The following is a 21825-nucleotide window of genomic DNA, read 5'->3' as shown; positions in this document are numbered from 1 at the left end:
AACAGCCCGGGCAAGTGGAATAGTCTGATCATGGGTAGTGGGGTCAAGCCGACTGCACACAAAAGTCAACCACCCCTAGCCTCAAAGTTAAGGGTCTTTCGAAGGATTTTGGCCCCTGCTGTCAACCACTCTGGAACAGTACCCGGGATTTCCAGGTATGAAGCTAACCACGGACGAACCTCCTCGCCCATTGCGAACTTTTCATTGTAAAGGGATTCATCTTCTTTATTGAAGCGTAGGTATTCATTCAGCGCCTTCCCGGTAAACACCACATTTTTGTTTCGCACCTTGGTCACTTTGGTGCCCTTTAAGATGTGGGCCACATTGCTATAAAACTCCTTGACCATGTGCTCATTCGCCTTTACACAATCATCTATAAAGTGCTCCCAACCTACTCGAGCTCGAAACTGTCTATGCACATTGGGGTGTAGGGGTAGAAGGTCTCTGTCAATGAAGCTCCTCTCAAGAATCAACTTTCATGATGGCCACCATTCTCTTAAACTTGTGGAACGCCACCTGGCTGACGAATCTATCTTCCCAAACAGTGGGATTTCTAGTCCGGTCAACACCCCCAACCTGAGGCACACCACCCCCAGGTACCTCTTCATCTCCCTCATCCTCTCCGTCTGCACTTTCCCCGGATAATAAAGTTGTGGGGGAAGTGGAGTAATCACCGCTGCCGGCTGCTGAGCCCTCAGACGACTCAGTTGAGACATGTTCTGCTGCTTGGGTAGTGGGTGATGCTGGAGGAGAATCATCAGTCAACCCAAATTTGGAGACTAAGTGAGTTGGTACTGAGTCGGAGGAGATGTCTTGAGAAGGCATATACGCATTCCCCGATTGGTCACATGCTCTATCAGCAGCCTTGATTGCTTTCCTTGTGTTCTTTATATTCTGTCTTGCTTGGGGAGTGAGTTCTACTAGTCTGCCTTTGCCTCCACGGGAGGACTCACCTCAGCCGGGTTGTTTTGCGCCTCTACCTCTTTGTTTGACCATTGTCTGCAAGCACAAATATCTAGCTTTGTTAGTATCAGCACAAGCAGTGAATTAGTTGTGGAAAATGAATTGCAGAACAGAAGCCAAAAAATTGCAGAAAATGTTGCAGACACAGTGCACCGTGGCCGGCACAAAAAGGAGTGCGGCCGCACAGGGGGCACCGCGGACCACACCAAAGCCATTGCGGTCCGCATTGGGGCAGGGTCTAGAAAACCACTTCTCTGAATCTCTCCACCGCGGCCCGCACAAAGTGGTATTGCGGCCGCGGTGGGCCAGCGCGGATCGTACAAAGTGGTATCGCGGTCGCGCTAGGCAAGAGATCAAGTTCCTGAAAAAAACCTCACCAAGATACACACATAGTGTTACTGTGGACCGCATCACAGCACCGCGGACCGCACAAAGATGACCGCGGTCCACGGAGGGTGCCAAGTCAAGGCACTGAGTTAGGGTTCTCAAATCTTGCAAATAGTTCAAGATTTTGCCTAATTAATGTCCCTACTCAATTACCCATTTCATTGCACTCACAAAGCAGACAAAGATTACCAGTTAAACCAAACTAACCTAGAAATTTAAGAATTACGGGAAGAAGAAGCTACAGACTAATAAACATGAAAATAACATGAAATTATAAAATTAAACAAAGAAAAATGAATGAAATGTTACCATATGTGACGATGGAATGTAAGTAATCAATCTAAACAAGGATTTACGTGAAAAGAGATGATGAACAGTAGATTTTAGGTCTTTGAGAGTCAATTTTTCGAAAAGGGTAACCGGTGACCCCTGAGGTATATTTATAGAAAACATGTGGGACCCAGCCTCACCTACCAGTACGGCTGCACAAAACAGACCGCGGACCGCGCTGGGTTTGTTCAGAAGAAGTCTGAGAAGGCAACCTCCGCGGTCCACACAAAACAGACCGCGGCCGCGGAGGTTCACCGCGGTCCGCACTAAATGGAATGCGGCCGTAGTGGCAAACTTTAGAGAGTATCTCACTTGGCCTTCACCAGTACAGACCTTAAAAAGTGCAATGCGGCCACACTAGCAACTTTAGAGACTGTTCAAATTTTTTCCTCATGTTTTTGCACTGCATCAACACAATCCCTGCAACATCTCACAACCAATTAGTCCAAAAATCAAACCTAAACTACAAAGAAAATCAAAGAAAATAAGAAGAAAAAGACATGGGTTGCCTCCCAAGAAGTGCCTGATTTAACATCGCGGCATGACGCATGTTACTCGCACATCACTTTAGATTAAGAAGTGCCACCACGTGGTTGTCATCAAATTTTCCAAGATAAAGCTTGACCCGGTGCCCATTAACTCTGAAAACTTCACCATTTTTGTTCCTTAGATCAAGAGCACCAAATAGGGTCACGAACACAACTTCAAATGGCCCACTCTACTTTGACTTGAGCTTACCCAGAAACAGACGTAACCGGGAATTAAACAAGAGGATTATATCTCCAACCTTGAACTCCTTACCCCGAGCATATTTGTTGTGAATGTACTTCATTTTGTCCTTATACAAGGATGAACTTGAGTAGGCAAGGAATCTAAACTCATCGAGCTCATTGAGTTGTTCAACACGAAGAATTGCCACAATATCCCATTCAAAATTCAACTTCCTCAAAGCCCACATGGCCTTGTGCTCTAACTCAAACGGAAGATGACAAGCTTTTCCAAACACCAACTGATACGGAGACATCCCAATTGGGGTTTTGTAAGCTGTCCGATAAGCCCATAGAGCGTCATCCAACTTCTTCGACCAATCGGTCCTATTTGCATTGACCGTCTTTGACAAGATACTTTTAATTTTTCTGTTGGATACTTCCACTTGACCACTAGCTTGAGGATGATAAGGGGTCGAAACTTTATGATTGACACCATACTTGGAAAGCAATGTGTCGAAAGCTTTATTGCAAAAGTGAGACCCCCCATCACTAATAATCGCACGAGGAGTGCCAAACCTTGTGAAGATGCTCATTTTAAGAAATGCAACAATACTCCAGGCTTCATTATTAGGCAAAGCCACGACTTCAACCCATTTTGAGACATAGTCAACCGCCACGAGAATGTAAGTATTCCCACAAGAGCTAACAAATGGACCCATGAAATCGATGCCCAAACATCAAAGATATCCACTTCAAGAATGGTATTGAGAGGCATCTCATCCCTTTTTGAAATTCCGCCCGCTCTTTGGCACTCATCACACCTCTTCACCAAAATGCCCGCATCTTTGAACAAGGTTGGCCAATAGAATCCACAACTAAAAACTTTCGAGGCGGTTCTCACCCCACCATGATAGCCACCATAGGGTGAAGAATGGCAAGCCTCCAAGATACTTAATTGTTCTTCCTCTGGGACATATCTACGAATCACACCTTCCGTGCAAATCTTGAACAAGTATGGCTCATCCCAATAAAAATCCAAGCTATCCCGCTTGAGCTTCTTCCTTTGGTTAGAAGAGAGCTCATACGAGATTATTCCGGTCACAAGGTAATTGGCAACATCGGCAAACCATGGCATATCATTCATTGAAACCGCAAGGAGTTTCGTCGGGAAATGAATCATTTATCTCAAGGCCATCACAAGGCCTCCCCTCCTCCTCAAATGGGATAAGTGGTCCGCCACTTGATTCTCACTACCATTCCGGTACACAAATTCTAGATCAAACTATTGGAGTAGTAGCACCCATCTCATCAATATTGCCTTGGAATCTTTCTTTGTCATCAAGTACCTAAGGGCGGCATGATCGGTGTGCACTATAACTTTGGCCCCCATAAGATAAGATCGAAACTTTTCCATAGCAAACACAATAGTCAACAACTCTTTCTCGGTGACTGTATAGTTCCTTTGAGCCTCATTCATGGTCTTGCTTACGTAGTACACCGGATGAAATATATTGTTGGTCCTTTGGCCCAAAACAGCCCTAACCGCAACGTCACTAGCATCGCACATGAGCTCGAAAGGCAAGATACTATTTGGTGTGGTAATGATGGGGGTAGAAGTCAACTTGAGCTTGAGAAGCTCGAATGCTTGCATATAACTCTCATCGAACAAAAACTTTGCATCTTTCTCTAGCAACTTGCACAAAGGGTGTACCACTTTGGAAAAATCTTTTATGAACCTCCGGTAAAAACCTACGTGCCCAAGAAAACTCCTCACCCCTTTGACATAAATAGGGAGAGGAAGCCTTGAAATCACCTCTATTTTGGATTTGTCAACTTTAATTCCATGCTTTGAGATTTTGTGACCCAACACTATACCCTCTTCAACCATGAAATGACATTTTTCCCAATTGAATACGAGGTTTGTGTCTTCATACCCGGCCAACACTCTATCCAAATTACCCAAACACTCTTCAAAGGAATCACCAACTACGCTGAAATCATCCATGAAGACCTCCAATATATCTTGCACCATGTCGGTGAAAATAACTATCATGCATCTTTGGAATGTCGCCGGAGCATTACACAATCAGAACGGCATCCGAGAGAAGGCAAAGGTTCCATATGGACAAGTAAAGGTGGAAATATCTTCGTCCTCCGGGGCAATTAAGATTTGAATATACCCCGAGTAACCATCCAAAAAGCAATAAAAACACGCCCCGCAAGACGATCAAGCATTTGGTCAAGGAATGGCAATGAGAAATGGTCCTTACGGGTCACCTTGTTTAGCTTGTGGTAGTCCATGCAAACTCTCCAACATGTGACTGTCCGAGTAGGAATAAGTTCATTGTTGTCATTGGTCACCACAGTCATACCACCCTTCTTCGGTACAAATTTCATCGAAGAAGTCCACGAGCTATCAGAAATGGGGTACACCACCCCGACATCCAACTATTTGATCAGCTCTTTCTTCACAACTTCTTGCATAGCCTCGTTCAATCTTCTTTGATGCTTAAAGGAAGGCTTTGCATCCTCTTCCAAGATAATTTTGTGCATGCAAAATGTGGGGCTTATTCCCCGAATGTCAGCTAGAGTCCATCCAATTGCCCTTTTCCGCTTTTGAAGCACCGCCAAAGTGGCCTCAACCTGCATGTTAGTAAGGCAAGAAGAAAGAATAACTGGTAAAGTAGAATTTGAGCCTAAGAATTCATACCTGAGGTGTGGAGGAAGTAGGGCATAACTGATAATTTCCTCGACTCATAAGAATAAGAGCCCATCCCAAGTAGGGCATTCACGCACTCCACTCTACTAACATCATCATTGATATCTATGTTTAAGAGCACTGCTTCAAAAGGATCCTCCATGTTGATCACAACGTTGGTATCAACCACAATCACAGCTATGACAAGGTCTACAAATGAGCACACCTCGGTGCTATTGGGTTGCTTCATAGATTTGCAAACGTGGAAAATGACCTTTTCATCTCCCACTCGGAAAGTGAGCTCACCCACTTCAACATCAACCAATGCCTTCCCCGTTGCAAGGAAATGTCTGTCCAAGATAACAGGAACCTCATAGTCTATCTCATAATCCAAAATCACAAAGTCGGCCGACAATATGAATTTGTCCACCCGGACAAGCACATCATCAATAATGCCCAAAGGTTGATTCATCGATCGATCCGCCATTTGAAGTCTCATTGAAGTTGGCCTAGGTTGCCCGATACCCAAAGTTTTGAAAATCGAGTAGGGCATTAAATTGATACTAGCTCCCAAGTCATAAAGAGCTTTGGCAAAATCCGCACTCCCAATGGTGTAAGGAATGGTAAAAGCACCGGGATCTTCAAGCTTCGAGGCCATTGAGTGCACTATAGCACTAACTTGGTGAGTCATCTTTATAGTTTCACAATCCATAGAACGCTTCTTTGTAACCAAGTCTTTCATGAATTTTGCATAACCCGACATTTGTTCAAGTGCCTCCACCAGAGGCACATTAATAGATAAGCTCTTCATCATGTCAATGAACTTTTTATACTGATTATCATTCTTCTGCTTCACGAGCCTTTGAGGATAAGGTGGAGGTGGTCTTGGCAAAGGAGCCTTGGCTTTTGGCACAACCGGCTTCGGCATGTCAATTATGTGTTCCCTAGATGGGTTCACATCGTTTTGGGTTTCCACCTCGACTTCTTCAATATCAATCCTCACTTCATTGTTCACATTTTCATCAACCACATCTTCAACTACCAAAAGGACTTCGTCCTCTTGCAACTCAACATCATCATCCACGACTTGCTTTTTCTTAGAGGCATTCACATCACTGTCTCTCCCACTTCTTGTTGTGATCGCCATAACATGATTGTTCCCACCCTTTGGGTTCACTACCGTATCACTTGATATAGCACCCTTTCGGGCGAGTATTCAATGACTGAGAGATTTGGCCTAATTGCACCTCCAAGTTTCAGATAGAGGTTTTGTGAGAAGCTAACTGTGCATCCGAATCTGCATTCCTTTTCATCATATGCTCGAACATCATTTCAATTCTACCCATATCATTACCGGAAGAACTAGGACCTTGAGAAGGGAAATGGGGTGGATTGTTCGGTTGTTGGTACATTGGGGGCCTTTGAAAGCCTTGCCCCGGATGCCTTGGTTTCCATTGTTGTTCCACCCACCTTGATTGTTGTTGTTGCCCTAGTTGTTGTTATTTCCATTCCAATTGCCTTGGTTGTTGTTTTGATTACCCCAATTGTTGTTTTGGTTGTTGTTCCAATTGCCTCCACTTTGTTGTTGATTGCCCTAATTTCCTTGGGGTCTTTATTGTTGGTTTGAAGAGTTGGCTCTATTGCATTGATAGTTGTTGACATATTGTACCTCTTCACTTTGGTCATCATAACCATCATTTTGACACCCATCATATTCATCAACAAATTGCTTAGAATTTCCTTGATTTTGTTGCCTCCTTTGCCTTCTCTTGTTGACAAGCATATTAACACCCTCCATGGCATTCACTTGGCGATGATTCTGAACTTGTTGCAACTGCGCCTTAGCTAATTGGTTCATAGTAGTTTTAAGCTCACATATCACTTGCCCGTGATCATGTAATTCCTTGTGCAAATGAATAATCGTAGGGTCACCTTGACTCACATTTGCTCTACTATGCCATGCCGAAGATGTGTCCGCCATTTCATCAAATACATCACATGCCTCCTCATAAGAAAGTTTCATAAAATTGCCCCCGTCCAATTGGTTAACAATGCATTGATTTGTAGTATTTATGCCTCGGTAGAAGGTTTGTTGGATCATGGCCTCGGTCATATCATTATTTGGGCACTCCTTCACCATCGTTCTATATCGCTCCCAAATCTCATGCAAAGGTTCCGTTGGTTCTTGCTTGAAGGCTAATATTTCATCTCGAAGTGCCGCCATATGACTAGGAGAGAAGAATTTGGCAATAAACTTATCCGCCAACTCATCCCAAGTTGTGATGGAATGGTTGGGGAGTCTCTCGAGCCAATCCAATGCCTTTCCCCAAAGTGAGAACAGGAAAAGTCTCAATCTCAACGCATCCTCGGACACATTCGTCTGTTTGCTCCCCGAACATGTATCTACGAACCCCTTGAGATGTTTGTAGGCATTTTGATTTGCAGCGCCCGTGAAGTACCCACGCTGCTCAAGTAAGGTCAACATCACATTGGTTATCTGAAAGTTTCCCTCCCAGATTCGGGGTGGGACAATAGCACTTGCGTAGCCCTGGTTCGATAATACTCTGGGAGCCACTCTTGGAGGAACCGAGAGAGGGTCTGGAATGTTTTCATTTGGATTAGCATTGGCATTCCGGCCTCTTGGTTGACCTAGAGGTGCAAGAGGCACCTCATCTTGCTCAAGATCATCTACCTCCTCCCTGCTATCACGTTTCCAAGAGGATCATTAGCGTTGTTTAAAGCCATGTTGGTACATGAGTAATGACACAAACAAGTAAGTAACAAAGAAGGAAAGAAGAACAATACACAAAACTAACTAAATAGATAGCCAAAACCATTAGCTCCCCGGCAACGGCGCCAAAAAGTGATCACTGCCAACTCCACACTACTAAAAAGTAGGAAGAGAGGGTCGCAATACTTTTACCCGATATGAGGGTCGGGATCGATTTCCACAGGGAGCTAGAAATGGAGTCGAGTATCTATCTAGACTAGAGTTGTGTAATTGTTCCAAATGTCATTTCCAAACATCTTTTGAATTTTCTTTAACAAACTAATATTATCAATTGCTAATTAGAACTAAATTATGCTAATAAGAAAATTGCTAGAGTTGAATCTAATGGGTAGAAATGCACTAGAGTAGTGACTTTCACCTAGGTGGCTAATTGACGGGTAAATGCTTCTAAGGTTCGATTGACATGATTGGGGAAATATGATATAACCGTTGCACAATTTTACCCACTCTCACACCTCTCGGTAGAGAGAGTGATTTTGCCCAATTGACTCTCTTGAGACCAAATGGGTAGGCAAATTAGCTCAAGCAACTAGGGTTCAAGTTGGGTAATTACTCTCTCGAGGTTTAACCCTTGAATTGGGACTATCAATTCTGTTGAGTCCATCCCAATTCCTTGTTGGGTCAATTTTGGAGACTTAGGCTCTCTTTCTCAAGAAGAGCCAAGTCAACTTAGCACAAACCAGTATTTGCAACCACTAATTCATAGATTAAACCATAAAATTAACCCAAATAACAAACACCCAGAGTCAATCTAACAATAGATGGCAACTCCCATCAATTATCCACACTAGGGTTGAGCCACAACCCTAGCTAATGGGTTTAATTACTCATGATTGAAGGAGAAAATAGAGAAATAGATGAAGAACAAGACATATTAATTTAAAAGCTAATGTAAATACAGAGAATCTATCGTAAAATCTAAGTTAAGATGCCCAAAATGGCTACACAATAGCTTCTCACGAGCACAGCTACGTTCTGTAAATAACTAATGACCTAAAAATGGTAAAATGTTCTATTTATACTTGCAGGAAAAAGTGGACAAAAATACCCCTGGGCCAGTGCGGGCCGCATAAAATGGACCGCAACCGCATTAGGCTCTTGGACTTCAATTCTAGGCTCTCTGAGCTTGGGCTCCACGGACCGCGTAGAATGGACCACGGCCGTAGAGGCAGCTGGCGCGGTTCGTACAATCATGACCGCGGACTGCATGGCTTGAACTTTGACATTTTCCATCTCTATGAATCTCTCTTCCGCGGACCGCACAAAAAGGTAGTGCGGCCGCGGAACCTTCTCCGCGGACCGCGCAATGTGTACTGCGACCGCGTTCCCTAAAGCCTGGTTTTGCCATCTCTTTGAATCACCTAGTGCGGCCGCATTCATCTTTGTGCGGTCCGCACTAGGATTGTTTACCCTCAGTTTACTTTGTCTTTAATACTTGAGCAGGTTTCACTCCTTTTGAGCCGATCTTCGACATTTTGTCACTTTGTCGATCAAACCTTCAATCAAGCACAACTTATGATCCTTTTGGGACTATTTTGTAACAATGTATAATCAAATCATAGGCAAGAAGGAGCATGAAACTCGTTAAAATCCCTACTTATCACCCAGCAATTTCCACATCTGTGGTCCTTCTACCGCACCTGCACAACCACTTTTGCGGCCCAATCAACCGCACCTGCAGTTTTCACTTAAACACCCAGGACCGCATCTGCACTCCAGGCACTGCACCTGCAGTCCCGCAAATGCGTCCAGCACAACGCATCTGTGGTTTCTCCTCTTGGCCCCCAAGTTCGTATCTGCGGCTTTCACACCGCATTTGCGACCTCACACTTGTTGTCCCCAATCCGCTTGTACGGAAATAACAAAAGCAACAACTTTAGCTGCACCAACTAAATTTCAACTCTTCCGTTAACCATCCAAATTCATCCCGAGGTCCTCGGGACCTCAACCAAAATACCAACAAGTCACATATCACAAATCAAACTTATTCGAACCTTCGGAACACTCCAAACAACATCAAAACACAAAATACCCCTCGGATTCAAGCCTAAGAACTTCCAAACTTCCGAATTCCGCAAACGATGCCGAAATCAATCAAATCACCTCCGAATGACCTGAAAGCATTACAATAAATTCAAAGCCATGAACAAAGGGGATTGACTGAGAAGTAGAGCTAAGCGATGTAAACCACCCCCTCACCCCCTCTATCTGAAAAGTGGTAAAGAAGGACTCTTTGGGGTCTAATTTTCTTTCTATCTGACAGTACAAAAAACAGGAAGGGGTGGTTCTTTCATTGCTTTGACTTTGAGAAGAGAATCGTTGGTTTAACCGACGAACTACGTGGGAAATATGAGTTGAGAGGACAAGAGGATTCGATCTCCACGAAAGGCTAAAGAAACATAAAAAAAGCGAATCATCTTTATTTCTATATTATACGCAATTTCTAAATAAGGGAAAAAGACATATAGAGAGACGCAAAGGACAGATATGCCAATTAGGGATAAGAAGATAAAGATTTCAATAACTTAGACTCGAATTTTAAAGGACTTCGCGCGAAAGCATTGATTTCCGGTCTCATGGTGGCAAAGAAAAAGAAAGAGGAATGGTTTTTTACTGATCCGCTTTCGAGCTGTCGATGTCACTTGCTCAACAACTGCCTTCTTCCACAGTAGCTTCCCCTCCATCCTGAGGCGAGTCCACAAATCCTATTTTTTCCATTTCAGACGATTGTTCGTGGAGGTTTCTACAGAAAGACCCCTTGGTTCTGGCAAACGGATCACAATTACAGGTACCTGGGAGCTCTACTTGTTCACCTGTGTCGGTTTGGGGTACGGTCAGTTCACCGGGAGGTGATTTTGCACACACGTCACAAATGATACTACGGACCTACTCCAATTTTCAAAATTTCATTCCGACCCCGATATCAAAATTTTCATTGCCGACCGAGAAACGCTAAATTTTTAATTTCGCCAATTCAAGCCTAAATCTACCACGGACCTCCAAATCACATTTCGGACGCGCTCCCAAGTCCTAAATCACCTAACGAAGCTAACCGAACCATTAAAATTCCCATCCGAGATCATTTACATATAAATCAATATCCGATTGGCTTTTCCTACTTAAGCCTACTCAAAAGAGACTAAGTGTCTCAATTCACTCTAAAACCACTCCGAACCCGGTTGGTGAAATACAGCTGAAGGAAACATAAAGAAGCAGAAATGGGGGAAACAAGGCTATAACTCATGAAACGTCCGGCCGAGTCGTTACAACTTACAACAACCATATATGCATTTCAATAATAAAACACACTATGAACCTGCTCGCCACTCAAAACACCGAAAAGAGGTCGTCTTGACCCGATATTGATCGTGGTCAAACTCCAAATTCTTGACTGAACTAGTCTCTCAATTAATGATCCAAAATACACCCGAGCCCCTCCGGATCCCGTCCAATCATATCAAAAAATATAAATACATTATCCAAAGGCTCAAAACATCCATAAGAACACCACAACAAAGAATCGAAACTCAAATCGAATAGAATTTTTCTTTCATTCGTTCAAAAGAGTGACTGAATCACACTTACATACTTTGGATCACTTCCAAACTTTACACACAAATTTAATTCAACTATATAGTTCTATCCAAAGTTTTGGAACACCAATTGGAGTCCAACAAAATCAAAGTCAACTCTTGGTCAAACTTATGAACTTTTAGGTTCTTCAAATTGCCAACTTTCGACAATAGTGTCGAATCCTTCTAGGAACCTCCAAAACCGAATCTGAATACGTATAAGTTCAAAATCATTATACGAACTTATCAGAACTATAAAAACTTGATTTCGAGTCTGTTTACTCAAAAGTCAAACCTTGGTCAACTCTTCCAACTTAAAGCTTCCAAATTGAGAGTCTTTTTTCCAAATCAATCCCGAACTACTCGAAAACTAAAACCGACCATAACGTAATACAAAATTAAAAACGGTAAAGCTCAAAATAGTCGATTAGGCCGTTACATTCTCCTTCACCTAAACATACGTTCATCCTCGAATATGTCAAGAGTTGTTTCAAAGCCATAAAATCACTGTATAAATCCTCCATACACATACTCATGGGGGATTACATGTCTCCTCAATCCATAAATGCCCATCGACACAATCTCGATCGAAAATTCTTCTTTTAACCTTAACCAATAAGCCTTAAAACCAAATTTCAAAATCGAGGACTCCTTCTAAGATCCAATTCTCGGATAAACACTCTGTATCGATCTCAACTAAAGATGTTTATCGGGCGAGCTGAGACGGTTGAACGAAAAAACCAGTCCGTCCGTTATCGGACCAAGTTGGTTAGCGGGCTGGGATAACGGGCTGGTAGAGGATTGGAAATTTTCGGGTTATTTTTGGCCCGTTCGGGTTTGGGCTTAACGAATTCGGGCGGGCCGGGCTAGTGTAATTTTTTTTTCAAAATTAAATTTTATTTTTCTTATTCAATGTTATTGATACTTAAGTGTTTGCAAACTTATAAGGCATAGAATTAAACTTTGAAGTTTAAACTTTAATGTTTTAAATTTGAAATTTAAATTTTAAAATTATAAAATTGATGTCACGCCTTTTTTTTACCTACACCCCGCAAAGGGGCGTAAAGGGAGTTTTTTCCAATTAAAGGACAATCGAAACGAGATTTATTTATTTATTCCAGAGTCGCCACTTGGGAGATTTATGGTGTCCCAAGTCATCGGTTGAATCCCGAATCGAGGAAAGGATTGACTCTGTATTACAGTCCGCGAACCAGAAATCCGAGTAAGGAATTCTGTTGACCCGAGAGAAGGTGTTAGGCATTTTCGGGTTCCGTGGTTCTAGCACGGTCACTCAACTATCATATTCGGCTTATTTATCTGATTTTTAATACATGTTGAACCTATGTGTAATTTTTTTAACTGTTTACCGCTTTTATTATTGTTATTTTTTAACGAGAATTGCAACGTCGGGAAAATACATCTCGAACCATGTCACATCAATGCACCCGTGGTTATTGACACATTTCAACTCTGTTGAGATTTGGATTTGGGTCACATAAATGTGCTCCCGAGTTTAAGAAAGCAAATTATTAAAGACGCGCCTAAAGTGACTAGCGTATCATTATTTTGGGTAAGGCCGTGATATTTTGCTAAAACGGCCCATCCCGAAGTCTAAGTAATTTTACCAACACGTATAGCGGGCCCCGTAGCTTGTGTACTTTTGTTTGTCGAGGCTCGTCTCATTCACTATTTTTAAAGAAATTTACAACGTCGTGGAAATGCATCTCGAACCACGTCACAATCAATGTACCCGTGATTAGCGACACATTTTGACTCCGTTGGGATTTGGATTTGGGTCACATAAATGTACACCCGAATTTGAGAAGGTAAGATTATTAAAATGCGTGCCTAATGCGATTAGCGTATTATTATTTTGGGGAAGGCCGTGAAATTTTGCTAAACGGCCCATCCCGAAGTCTAAGTATTTAAAATAACCAATTATTGAGGGCCCCGCCGTTTGTACGTTTTATTTGGCGAGGCTCGTCTCATATTTTATTTAAAGGATATCCTAAAGCGACTAAGATTTTCTATATTTTTTTTCCTCTAAAGATAAAGAAAAAGTCCTAATTAGTTAATATTATAAAAGCGGGCTTCGAGTTCAAGTTCGAGTCCAAACAAAAGGACGGACCTCTTAATTTGAACTCGCTACCTAACTCAAAGCCCCAAACTTATATTGTGTTAACTATATACTGAAACCTTTAAATCAGGCCCAAATTAAATGGGCCAACTAATTCTACTTGTGAACGAACAACAACAGGTGGGGCTTGAGGCAAGCCCAAAACCGAATGGGGCGTGCCAAGCTGTGTAGGAGAGATCGAGCCCCTGAAGTCAAGCATTTAATTATTCGCTTGCATGTCATTAGATAAGCATCTTGATTTTATAATGAAAGCAGTAAGTCGTTCTACTTGGAACAACTTGAACAAGATAACCACAACACTATTTATGGGCCAACTTAACATGCTATGATGTAGCAAATAAACAGTCCTATTTTAGTACAAAAAATATGACGACCATTACTAAAGGTTTATTGCAATGTGAATCGCTTTCAAATGACTTCACGAAACAAATTACCAAAACTGAAATTAATCTAACTATCCTATTAACCTAACATAAAACTAAATACAAACACTGCTCGAGAACATAGGCTTATATACATTCAAGACATATCGAGTGATAATCTAGCTAATAAAGAAACAGTTTCAGTTTATTTATACAGTCATGTCAAATAGAACTAACAGCTGCATTTCCATTTCTTCTCAACTTCAACTTCAAATTCGAGCTTACATCAACACAGGTTTTTTAGAATGTGTACCTGGAAATGGAATACAATGGAGAAGGAGGAGGAGGATCAGCAGAGCAGTAGCAAACAGCAACAAACAAACAGCAACACAGTGATAGAACAACCCAGTAACAGATTTAAAAGGAACCAGCAGAATTCCAGCAACACCCAATGAAACAGTAGCAAAAAACCAATGACAAACTCAGGAAAACAGTTAGAATTCTCAACAATACCAACAACAACACAAACACCCAGTAACTGACCCCAAAATAGCTTGATATCAACCAAATATCAATCAAAACACAAGTAGAAACACCCCTGGAATTCAGTAATCAAGAAACACTCGAAAATACAACCCCACAGTTAAAGCTGGAACTCTTTTTAGTTTCAATGGGACAACACTAGTTGAACTAGACTAGCTCTTAAAACTCTCTTCCAGTTTTCAGAATGTTCAAACCCTTAAGATTTCCCGAATCCTTTTCTTCTAAAGTCTGCCCAAAAGAACAGCCAGCCCAGACTCTCTGAAAAAAACTGAAAGAGAACTGATTTTTTTTCTCCCCAAAAACCAGCCTCTTTTCTGTTTTGAATGACCCTATTTATACCTAAACCTCAGCCCCTTTCCAGCTCTAAGGAGCACGTAGGCAGAATTTTTTAAACTAATTCTGCCCATGATCTCTTTTTCAATTCCACTAGAATATGTTTTGTTCCCCACTAAACTTCTTTTTATTTATTAATCCCACGCGGGTATGGGTAGCCTATTTTTCTATTCAAATCTCTTAAACCTTGTGAAATGGTGCCCATGATCCCTTGCACAGTCATCAACCCCCCACTACTGTTTTAACTATTTCATTAGTTTAATGGTACTTTAATGTTGCTGACAGAACACTAAGTCATTTTCAAGTTTCAAGTCCAAATGACCCCCTGGGAATATGAACCACTACCCTGTCCTAAACCTCCTAATCTGATTTCTAAGTTATAAACCTAATAACTAATTTCTAACTGATCGCTAAATTACTACAGCTATAACCAATTCACAACCAAATTCAAACACTGATTCAGTCAGAATTGAAGCAGTATGAATCAAATTATCATCAGGTTATACTAACATTCAAGCATGTAAAATTAATCGACGACACTTAACCAATCGATTACACGAATTACAACACACATAATCAGTACAACCAGGTTTTCATTAAACAGGCATGATAGTCTTCAACTGCACAAAAGTTGTGCGGAGAACTAGTAAGAATTGTGCCTGCCATCCAATTCTTGACGCCAATCGAACAGGCACACAGATGGTTCGAGTTGTATTGATAGAAAATAGGGATTTATAATAAAACTTAACTAATCGACAAAACTCATTCAAATCAATTATATAGTTTATCATATACTTGACAACGACCAGAAAAAGTTCGACCAATAAAAGGTCATTGAAGAAGGACAGAATCAATCGACAAAAAAGAATTGAAAAATCAACAAAACTAAACAAAACAATTAAACAGACATAAACAAATACAAAATGGAACAAACAGGAAAGGAAAAATACCTCAAGAACTCGGAAACTGGACGACCCTGACTTGGACTCTGACTAGGACTCTTTGAGGTCGAACGGATCTTAATCGAGTGTTCTCAACTGAGAACACTTCGACTAAGGTCGATTAGACCCCGAATCATCCTTTAATTTGGACAGATTTCAACCTTTGGTTTTCTAGGGTTCTTGGGAGTTCGATTTGGGATTCGAACGGTTCTGGTCTGATTCGAACCAAACCAACGGTGGTCTGGTGACGAGGGAGGTTAGGGAGATGTCCGGTGTGAGTTTGGGACTGGTTGGGGTAGGTTTAGGTTCTGCTCGAATCTTCGATTGAAGATTCGAGAAGCTGGAGGTTGATTCGAGGCAAACGGTTAGCGGATATGTAACGAGGGTGGTCAGATGGCTTAGGGGTGTTAATTTGGTGACCGACGGCGTTGTTTCCGCCGGGTTTCAGGCGGAGGGGTTTCAGGGCGGCTAGGGTTTTGAGGGGTCGTCTCTGAGAGAGACGACTGAACAGGGGGGGGTTTTGGAAATGAAAGGGGGGCAATGGGTCTGGGGTATTTTGGTATATTAGATTGAGGGGATTAATGTGATCCGTTGGATTAGTGAAGATCGACGGTCCAAATTAGGCTGGGGGTCAAACGGGGTCATTTTGGTTAAGTACTGAGGCGGGTTGGTTCGGGGTAGACGGGTCGGGTTCGGTTCTTGGATATGGGTATAGATTGAATCTCAACCGTTGGATCAATTAATCCAACGGCCTTGATTAAGAGTGACCAAACGACGTCTTTTTAAGACGTCTCTGGCCAGGCCAACTGGACCTGGTAAATGGGTGATTTGGGCCTGATCTTTGGTCCAAAATAATAGCCCAATCCGATTTTCACTCTTTCTTCTTTTTCTTTCATTTTCCTTTTAATTCCTAAATACCAAAATTCCTAAAATAAATTGTAAAACCAAGATTATTTAAAAAGATATTAATTAATCCTTAACAACAATTAACACACAAGATCAAATATTGATAAAAATAAAATCACACACAATTAAACAATAAAAATGAGAAAGCTACCAAAAATTCATATTTTTGAGATTTTCATTCTTTAAAATAGGACATGGTTTAATTAATTCAAAAATACATAATTAAATCCTAAATATGCATGCGACATGTATTTTGGTATTTTTTAATTAATTAAAACAAAATAAACATTCACAGACAAAAATAATTATCCAAAATGTCACGCAAAATTCTCAAAATTGTACCCAAAGGCAATTTGTTTTATTTTTCGATTTCTTTTGGAGTAGTTTTCGTGAAGAAAAAATCACGTGCTCACAGCTGCAATTAGAAAGTAAGTGGCTACAAAAATTATTTAATAAGACCAATAGGCAATATGTAAGGAACAAACTCTGAAGGCTTTTATTTTATATTTTTAATACTTCAAATTAATTTGCAAGCTTTTTTTTTTTTTTTGAACTTGCAAATTAAAAGTTTACAACAATTATTAAAATTAAGAAATAGTACATCACATATTTTGCATTATTTTTGTAAGTTCTTCCATGTCAACATCAGGTTCTTGGTTTCTGGCATTGGTTGAATCGAAACCATAAACCATTATATCTCTAATTTTTTGGTCCTCCTCTTCGTCTACCTCAGCACGCCATTGATTTCGCCGTTCTGATCTTATCCAATCTCTGAAGCACACTAGAATTTCCAAAGCGTTGCTGCCCAATGAATGACGAGTATTTCCTAGCTACTGCCTTGCTTGGCTAAATGCGCTCTCTGATGCGACTATTGAAATAAGCACATTTAGCGCGTCTCGAGCCATGGCCGAAAGAACAAGAAATTGATTTGAGTTGCTCTTCCACCAACCCAGCGGTAGAAAATCCTTTGTTAGGGGCTCTGGTGACTTTTTCAAGTAGAATTGGAGTTCATCAATATTTCTGCTACTCGTTTGTTGATGCTTTCCTAGTGTAGACCAAATCAAATAATCTTGAACACCATCATCATCATCTAAAGTTGTTCCAGATGTGGAAGTATCAGTTGAAGGAATATGTGCATCTACAACAGAAGAAGCATCAACAATGTTAGCATAATAATTATATAAAGTTTGTAAATGACTGTGTAGATTAGAAATACAAGTGTCAATATCAGGAGTTTCAGTTGGTCCAATATCCATATAAGTATATAAAGCACTGATTAATTGGCGACACTTTATCCTTTTGATAGTAGGGTTTAAAATAGCACCAATTAGGTAAAATATGGGAAATTGGGTAGAAGTATTTTTTAAACTTATCTAGTATTGATTCAACAACAGAAGTGTATCCTTCTTTCTTCATCAAATTATGTAGTAAAAGAGAAATTCCAGCAATATGAACTAAACCATTTACAATAGTAGGATAATAAGCATTAGAAAACTCAAGTGTAGCCACATAAAATTTTTGTAAAAATTGTACAACATCTTGAATGACATCCCAAGTTCTAGATGTCAACAAACGCCTAGGATCAGTACAATGAGAATTAGCAGCTTCAGTTATAGGCATTCTATATTTATGATAACATCTTAAGAATAAATAAGTATAATTCCACCTAGTAACTACTTCTTCAGACATGAGTCTTGGTTTTAGTCCGTAGTGTACACATATTTTTCTTAAATACATTTAATCTAGCACTTATATTATTTCCTTGAATTACATCGACAGCTCTCCTAACTAAAGTGATTTCATCTCTAAATAATTCAAGGCCACTCTTCACAATCAAGTTATAAATATCACATGAACATCTAACATGAAATATTTCAGGAAGTGGTGGGTGTAGATGCAATTTCAATATTGTAATAGAAGAATTGTTGTTAGAAGCATTATCAAATGACATACACAAAACTTTTTCTGCAAGATTATAAAATATTGCAACTTCATGGATAGTATTACTTATAAATGCACCAGTGTGACTTTGATTTTCATCATATTTAAAAGCAATAATACATTTTTGCATACAAAAATTATCATCTATCCAATGGCATGTAATAGTAAAAAAATCATTTCTATTTACAGCACGACTAATATCAGAAGTAAGAGAAACTCTATAAGAAAGATTTATGAACAAATAACGTATATATGTATGATATAGTCCAAAAAGCTTAAAAATATCACCTCTACAAGTACTTCTAGGAATACCTTTAAACAAAGGGTTATAAATTCTTTGAATATAAGTAACAAGAAACAGTGAAGAAGCAAAACTAGAAGGTAAACAACCTAAAACAATCATTTTAGCTAATTCTTCCCGATCTTTCTTAATATCGTATTTACCCATTAACCCCCAGTACCCGGGTTAAGTTTTTATTGCCCAGATTGCTCATCTACTTTCCAATCAAGAGGTGAATCTCTTCCATATGCCTACGAAGTTGACCCATTCCCCTTCCCTTACCGGGCTCATGTTTATAAAGTTCATTACAAATTTTACATTTTACATAATTTTTTTGATCTTCTAGTCTGTCAAAAAAAATTCAACACTTACTTCTTAATCTTCGATTCTTCTTAATAGGGAGGGGAAGCTTACTTGTTTCATAACATTTTGAGTTTGACTAGCATTACCAGGTGTAGGTGGTGGTGTGTCAAGATTATCGGGTGATTGAATATCATCTAACAAAGCATCTAAATCATCATCTACACCATAATTTTCTTGCATTCGCTCATAATCTACATTTAAATTTTCAGGTGAACTTTCAGAAATATGTGTAAAGCTACTAGAAGAACCAACACCACCTCTTGATCTTTTGAAAGTTTTTTTTACTACCACTACCATCTCTACTAGTGCACGCTTTTTTTGCTGCTCTAAGTAAATCCATTATGTAAATTAAATTAATAATTCTAAATAATAAAATAAGTGTATACCAAATAAGAGAAAGAGATGGAACGAGTGTACCGGAATTTCGGATGCCGCACTAATTTTGATATCAAAAATCAAATTTCAATTGATAGACCGAAAGTCTGAAACTTGATAGTTGATACTCGATAGTACTTGATAATTGATACCACACTTCACTTGAATACTTGATATTTGATAATAATAATTTTGTAATGCCTAAACTAAATAATAGATGAAACTTAAAATAATAAGTAATTGAGATTTGAGAATTTAAGAACAATAATATCAAGAGAGAATTAGAGTAATAAGAGAATGAATTGTGAGAGAAAATGAAGAAGAAGGGGGGATATTTATAGGTTTTAAAAGGTTAAAAATGTAATTTTTCAATTATTAGGGGTGGGAGGGCTACATTTTTAATGGGGGAGGCCGAAATGACCATTTGTGCAAAATCTCGCCGTTCCCCAACAGTCATTTCTGAATTTGACCGTTGGCAACGGTCCAATAATTAAAAAAAAAAATTGTAACAGTAACCGGGCTGAACCGGGCAGCAACCGTTAACAACCCGTTAACGGGTTAGCGGGCTTAGCGGGTTACGGTGCACTGATATCCAAAATGTATTCGTCTAAAACCCGCTCCCGCCCAACCCGTCCCAGGCCGCACCTAAATGCTACAGTACAGGTTGACCCGGGCCGAAGTTGGATTTAAAACGGGTCAGCCCGGCTCGATTAACACCTTTAATCTCAACCAACTGCAATAAATCATAAACATATTCACAAGATATAACCACGTAAGGTAGCTCATCGCTTATATGCCGATAGCAATATCTCTGACCATAAGCACCCAACGTAAACTATTTATGAAAGTGAACTTGTCTTTTCAAAAAATTCAAGCAAACTCTACTTAAAAATGAGTCGTCAAAATATAGCTTAACAATGAAGAGATTACAATTCAAACAAATGTACAAATTTTACATTATTGTACTTTTGAAACGTCGTTACTCAAATTGTCCTTCCTCAATCCTAATTACCCTCGTATTATCAGAATTAGTTTAAAATACTCTCCATTTAAGTATCAGTTCAATTACGGCTTCACCGTTATAGAATTACACTAATATACCCCCTAATTTAAATGGAGGAAGATGTGTCATCCCGTGAACATAAAATTCACATCCAATTTTAATTCCCGATTTCAATTAAAAATTTGCTCCTCATTTTTTATCCATTACCTGACTTAATTTTGCCCAGTTAATATAACCCTTTATTTCGCCATCTTTTAACTTAGAATTTTTCTAAAAAAAAGTAGAGTTTTTTGTATATTTCATGAATGAGATTTATTAAATGAAATTCAAATTAGGCCCATACCTACAGAGACCACCACTCAATTTGTTTTTTAAAAAACAAAATGAAATGGAGTAAACTTTTATGGTATCTTTTTAAATGACATCACATTTTCAAGTGCTTTTAGGAAAGGGCATGCGCAAAAAGAAGCGTCACGTGCTTCCCACGGCTGACCTAGATAACAGAAAAGCCAGCAACTAAGGTAGTACAAATTAATTTTATATTTAAACACAAAAAGTATAAAGTCAATTTTATATGATAGAAGTGGTATTATCTTATTTAATCTCAGTATGAAACGACATGGCTTAACTTTTTCAAAAGCAATGGAGAACAAAGTAAGAGTCAGTGTAACAATTATTTTGAAGTATTTTATAGAGTCGGGTTAGGATCAATCTTTTAGATTCAATCATTGTGTATTTTATTAGGAAATAAATTAAGGGTTTAGTTATTTTTGTTTGTATTTTCTTTCTTTTTGGATATAGGTAGAGAACCATACCTTTCAAAGAACATTCTTATTCTAGAACCATCACATAATAGTAAGTTATGATATTCTAGTATCAAATGAAACTTTAGGAAATGGAAAAAAAAACATGAATATTCCAGGAATATCAGACAACATTACTTGGCTCGTAATTAACCTCATAATTATAAACAGGCTAATTAGAACTTGCGAGATTTTGTTGTTATATACTTATATTGCTAACATTCAATCATGTAGTTTTGTTCATGTTTTTATGTTAGTATGTTATATGTACTCTTAATCAGAAACAGTTAAGATTTTAATTGAAGGGGGTGTTAAAAAATAAGGCCACATAAAACTACTATCTAGACTCACTCTTTTCACATTCATATTGTTGAGATATGTAAGTTG

General features: G+C 39.6%; 1 protein-coding gene across 1 annotated transcript; it reads right to left on the bottom strand.

The window, feature by feature from the left end:
• Positions 1 to 920: 920 nt before the first annotated feature.
• Positions 921 to 6235, bottom strand: LOC138881673 (uncharacterized). The gene is made up of 4 exons (XM_070161923.1): positions 6065 to 6235; positions 5101 to 5470; positions 2526 to 2868; positions 921 to 999 (listed from the first exon to the last, which is right to left on the bottom strand). The coding sequence occupies exons 1-4, from the start codon at positions 6233 to 6235 to the stop codon at positions 921 to 923; spliced, it is 963 nt and encodes a 320-aa protein (XP_070018024.1).
• Between the last annotated feature and the right edge of the window lie 15590 nt (positions 6236 to 21825).

Source organism: Nicotiana sylvestris, chromosome 11 (genome assembly GCF_000393655.2).
Source record: "Nicotiana sylvestris chromosome 11, ASM39365v2, whole genome shotgun sequence".
Classification (NCBI taxonomy): Eukaryota; Viridiplantae; Streptophyta; class Magnoliopsida; order Solanales; family Solanaceae; genus Nicotiana; species Nicotiana sylvestris.
Note: the sequence above shows the minus strand (reverse complement) of the source record. Positions and strands in the feature narration are given on the sequence as shown.